Below are 5,368 nucleotides of genomic sequence, written 5' to 3' on the forward strand. Positions count from 1 at the left end.
TGCCGGCTCGCCAACTACGACACCTGAGAGAAGAGGCGTGCGTTAAAGTTGAAAGAGGAGTATGTGCTCAAGCTTATTGAAAAGGTGAAACAACTGGATAAGGATGTGCGGATCCTAGCGTCGACATTCCGACTGCTTCGCATTACCTTTTGCATACTTAGAAATGGCCCTTCCACTAAATGAACAAAGCAAAGTCACCACCGGCTATGAGACTTCTCAGGAACACCAATTTCTGCAAAATAAACTAGTTCAGTTTATCAACAATTATTGGCTTTTCTAACTACTTTTAAGTCGCCTACCAGAATAACTGTTGAGATGCGCTTGATTGCAGCAACTCTTCTGCAAATACCGATGTTACCCATACCGTTGGTTTGTAAATCCTAGTGATCAGCATCGAATGTTGCCTTGTATACTCAAAGCGATCTGTCCGTTGACCTTGAAAAGAATTGCTCGAGTCCGTCTGCTTCATCTGAACCTTCTACCATCTACAATAATGGCACGTGGCGATGTATATCCGAGAAATGAGTCGAACGACTTGAGTTTCGGGAAGGAGTATTCAGTAAGATATATGACCCTGTATCTTCAGGTCTAGTTCTCTGTCACTCTTGCCTCCCTCCTCCTAGAAGTAGTAGGCACTCATTCAATGGCAAAACAACATTTCGATACTGTGGAGCAGACGCAGGAACCCAAGGAACTGCAGCTCCATTCCATGGACACGCAACAGCAAAGCACCCAGGGCGCCTGTCAAATTCAGTATTACTTCCGTTCAATCATCTCCTCTGTATTAGATGGAGTTCACATTCTTGAACTCATTGACATCGATATCCTTAATCAAACTTTGGGCTTGGGTGTTGATCTGTCTGATGCTTGGGAAGACCTTCTTCAATCCGACAGAGCGGCTCAGAATCTTGAAATTTTCCTTGACCAGTGTGCCGCAACGTCAGGCATCTGGAGAAACCCACATATGGAAGTCTATCTCGAATCCCACCTTCGGAGAGTTGTTCGCTCGTATGAGCAAGCCCAGAATCCACAGAGAGTAATGCAACCCTACCGAGCCGAGAACCCTGGAAGGTGTCGTGGATTTATCATTTCCATTCTCCACAATCTGGACAGATGTCTCGAAGACGATGTGGAGATGAAATTAGGCACGGTGCCAGGTCACATATATAGACCCTTGATGAATATAGCGAACACGATAGCTAAAGAGGGGACAAACCCTTATGGACTTGATATTCTGCAAAGAGTCTTTCAAGCTACTACGAGTACCGAATCATCAAGATGTGGAACGCCAGATTCAGAAGATCCATGGTATTTGGAACGGTACTGTCGATAGCATTTTCCACCAAGGCCGATCCTACGTACTGTACTACACCAAGCAAGCCTTCGTCAAGTCACCATCTTGTTTACTCCGCCCCATCGGTGGCCATCGCAGACGGGACCTGAGCCACGGTCGAGCGACCACGGCAAGAGCACGCTGTTCTGCAATGCCGATGTGCACCGCGAGATCCTAGTCGCGGATACGACAAATTCGAGGGTCCGAACCGACATTGCCATTGTCCCACGAAAGGCCACGCTCTGGTGTCAGAGCAAAGACAGCGGCTCCTGGACCGGTGTCGTCTTTCTCGCCCCGCCCGTCGGCAATGTTGTGATAAAAAAGAAATCCAGGCACGAGTTGGCAGAGGAGAAGGTCTTTTTTATCACCGAAGCGCGGTTTCCCCGGAATAAACTCTACCTAGGAGGCCTTGGGAATAGTGTCGAGTGGATAGCGCCATTCGCAGACACGACAACCTCTTGGCGCGGAATCGCGTTGCCTCACTGGCCCCGTACATGCAGACCGCCGGTGCTCCATTCTCTGCCTGCTAATGCGCTGGCTTTTTGTAGCCTCGTCTATTATTTTCGTTATGGACCACGCAGTATTGCTTGGCTATCGGGCAGAGAATCGTCGGTGGGGTACGTCTATCGCCATGATGCGTGCAGGTCGGTCCTGGCAATGTGTACCACTGGTCTCGTGGGGACTGGGTAGCCTCGTTGGCCTCAAGGAGTCACTGTGCGCCGGAGCGCTTCGGGGTTCGTTGTTCATTAGAAACAGTGAATAGCAACCGTGTCACTATGCTGCCGTCTCTCTTGCAATACCGAAGTGACGGTCATCTCAACTGGTATTCTTGGTAGCAATTGTCATCTTGCTGCCGTGCCCAAGTTGCGAGCTTGTCCCCGCACCTGTTGTATTCGTTGCCATGCAGTGAACTAATTAACTTCGAGCCTATAGATACCGAGGACAGCTACCTGGAGGAATCCGTGGGAATGTATTTCTTACCATCCATCCTAGCGATGTTCTCCAAGTCATCTCGGTTTGAATAGGAAATGGCTGTACGTCGCACACTAATTCTTCACACCAGAATCCTCGTGGAGACTAGGACCAGGGAGTCACGGGAGCAGAAGGGGTAGCAGTTAGCGTTTAGAGCGTTTGCCAATGAATTGAACCTGAAAATATGCTGCAAGACAACCAGACAAAGCTGCCGCTTGTGATATCTTCGTACTTATACCTATCGCAAACATATCATGTTGACTGCGTTCAAATCCTCGCGCATCTGCCGTTTATAAGGCAAGTCACGGCCCATCTTTCCAACCCCGCTGTTTCTCGTCAGGAGCCTTCTCTTATTTGGCACCACCGACCCAAGAGGGGGCCGAGGACGCTCCATCAAAACAGCCCTCTCGAAATCGCATATCCTAATTTGTCTAGTCTCTTGATTGATCAGCACATTAGGGGACCGGAGATCCTTGTGTGCAACCCCACAAGTGTGCAGGGCACGGATTGCGTGGATTAATTGACGGCTTAGATCGCCATCGTCGCCTGCAGTGCGCACCGAGTCCAAGCTATCACCACCCCAAGACAGAAACATCATGTATTGAACTCGGACGCGGAAGTCGTAGTAGTAAGTGCGTGATATCGTACGTAGGTCGATTGCCCCGAGAAAGATCGGCGTGACTTTACCCTGCAATGGCTGCAGGGCTTGGTAGACCTTTGCTTCGTGTTCGAGATCCTCGATAAATGCTGGCACCGTGCCCTTGCCAATAAAGGTGTACCCATATGCCAGAAGAGTCACCTTGAAGAGGACCCCACGAGCACCTCCCTTGTCGAGGCTCTCGATCCCGTCGTCAAGAGTGCGCTTGAGTTGGTCGCGGAGCAGTGTCACAAATCTGGCATGGCGAATACGGTGGTGGAGACCATCCCCATCGTGTCGATGAGCAGCAACATTGGGGCAATTTTCATCAAGCCGCGTCTTCGTCTGTGGCGTCAAACCGCGCAGACATTCCTCTGTACAGTATCCATCGTTTTGCTGGCGACTGCGGTAGGCGTCGTAACCGTCTTTCCGCGTGTCATTGGGCAAGGCCCGCTGCGCCGCTTGAATCCGTCCGCTGCGCCTCGGCTCAAGTGGCGTGGGTGTCTCCTGCATTCGCCTCGTGTTCTCATCGTCGGATGACTCCGGCGAATGCGTTGGCACACCAATCCTCGTCATATTCCCGGGCGGTTTCCTTGGTTTCCTCTTCCGCGACATACATGGCGATCGGTCAACATCGCTGTATGGGTCAGGCTCATAGGCGGGCGAGCTTGATGGTGCCTTCCGCTGATCGACTGGTATCGACTTGAGTATGGTCTCGACATCTTCTGACCAGGTCTTTAGACTGGACATGACCGCTTCACGCTCGTCCTGGCGATGATACCGTCTACCTTGGGAGTAGTCCAGCGCTAGCAGACTGAAAGCAAGCATCTGGCTGACCGCCGTACAATAACGCGCATCACGCGGGTGCGCGACCACCTCTGCCCGCGGTTCGGCGAGATGGTACTGTAGGGTCGTAGGGTCGGACCAGTCCACTTTCAAAAAGACAATTGCCTCTCCTGTAGTGACCAGGCCGTACTCCAGTCCACCTTCAATCATGTAGTGGAACGTCTGTGTTATGGCAGCCGCGACGAGCCGTTCCGAATGGTATTGGAACAGAGCCTCGGGGTCCGCTGCGGTTGGGATCGTAGCCCGATTCACGACCTCTTTGTATATATCCATCGAGCGAAGCCCTACGCGGAGATGCTGGGGAGTGATCTTGTGAGGCGCCTTGTACTCGTTGATGTACAGCATTGTGCGCTGTGTCGAAGTCTCGCCCTCCTGCCTGTAAATGCAGATTTGATCGGGCCGGAGTCGACCAACTAAGCACCGAAAATCCCGCCTCCACAATCCCTACTGACTGACTCATCAGCTTCAGCAGCGAGATCCAACCCATTATCTAATGTACCACCGTAATTCGGGTTCCTTCTCGGGCACCGAAGCCAGCCCGGAGCCGCTCACCTGCTCGACCTCTAGATTGGCCCGAACTGATGACAACTTCTCTCGTTACTCGGGCTCTCCTGTTTAAGAACATGCGATTAGAGCCCGGAGTCAACACGTATAAGAATACCTAAACTAATCTGTACGCTTACTGATTCCACTTCAAAGACTCTTCGCCTTCACATTTCTCACCATGGCCTTGCCTTCTCCAGTAGACGCACCGGCCAAGTCATTGTCATTTACCTCATGGAATGACGATAAACTTACAACTATCGTCCTTCTCCACGGAGGCTTTACGTGTCGTCTCGAATTTGCGCTCGTCCTTCCGTACTTCTCTGACTTCCACGTCCTTCTCCCCGACCTCCCGTTGCATTCCGCGTCCCGTTGCATTCCGCGTCCCGTTGCATTCCGCGTCCCGTTGCATTAAACCGGCCACAACCGACAACTCAGCCTGGCATGTCGCACAGCTTATTCAATCGCACGCCCACGGCGGGAAAGCGCATGTCGTTGGTGTCTCCATGGGCGGCTACATAGGCCAATGCCTCGCATTGGACCAGCCTGACCTTGTACTCTCGCTGTTTGTCACAGGTGCTGCTCCACTAGTTGGGAAGCTTATTCATGGCGCAATGGACAAGAGTAACCTATTATACTATGAGGCTTATGCTCTGCACTCGACAGCGATGTCGCGCTTTGGGAGCGAGGGTATTTGTACCCGCTCATCTCGAAATCCGTGAAGTTGGATGGTGTATCGCTCTTTTCGTTTCCCGACGCAGGCGGTGCGCTCTAATCTGTAAGCAAGTAAGGGCTTACACTTCTAGAAGTATGCGGTATCGACAAAGCTGGAGGATGTGGAATTGCCGTCCCTGAAGCTTTGCGGATCATGGAACCCGGTCCGATAATGTGCCTCCTCTTGATCTTGTCAAGCCAGGATTGGGTAATTGTTTTGGCAGTATTTTCTGAGCTGCCAGGGGAAGAAGCGTAAGTCAGAAATAGATCGAAAGATGGTAACCAAGGTCCACAAATGCAAGTACATGTCGAATGGCAGAAAC

The 5,368-nt window shown here is 51.5% G+C and overlaps 3 protein-coding genes across 3 annotated transcripts; 1 reads left to right on the forward strand and 2 right to left on the reverse strand.

Annotated features, from left to right (window-relative positions):
* Positions 1-643: 643 nt before the first annotated feature.
* Positions 644-1,511, forward strand: PG998_002948 (uncharacterized protein; the record flags this gene model as incomplete). Its single annotated transcript, XM_066869766.1, has 2 exons — positions 644-1,150; positions 1,200-1,511. 2 exons carry the CDS (start codon positions 644-646, stop codon positions 1,509-1,511), a joined length of 819 nt encoding a protein of 272 aa, XP_066733516.1.
* A 1,759-nt stretch (positions 1,512-3,270) lies between these two features.
* PG998_002949 (uncharacterized protein) lies at positions 3,271-4,133 on the reverse strand (the record flags this gene model as incomplete). Its single annotated transcript, XM_066869767.1, has 2 exons — positions 3,271-3,287; positions 3,311-4,133. 2 exons carry the CDS (start codon positions 4,131-4,133, stop codon positions 3,271-3,273), a joined length of 840 nt encoding a protein of 279 aa, XP_066733517.1.
* A 141-nt stretch (positions 4,134-4,274) lies between these two features.
* PG998_002950 (uncharacterized protein) lies at positions 4,275-4,692 on the reverse strand (the record flags this gene model as incomplete). Its single annotated transcript, XM_066869768.1, has 2 exons — positions 4,275-4,366; positions 4,587-4,692. The coding sequence occupies 2 exons, from the start codon at positions 4,690-4,692 to the stop codon at positions 4,275-4,277; spliced, it is 198 nt and encodes a 65-aa protein (XP_066733518.1).
* Positions 4,693-5,368: the final 676 nt, after the last annotated feature.

The sequence above is a fragment of the Apiospora kogelbergensis genome (assembly GCF_038363985.1).
Source record: "Apiospora kogelbergensis strain CBS 113332 chromosome Unknown utg000002l_segment0_segment0, whole genome shotgun sequence".
NCBI classification, from domain to species: Eukaryota; Fungi; Ascomycota; class Sordariomycetes; order Amphisphaeriales; family Apiosporaceae; genus Apiospora; species Apiospora kogelbergensis.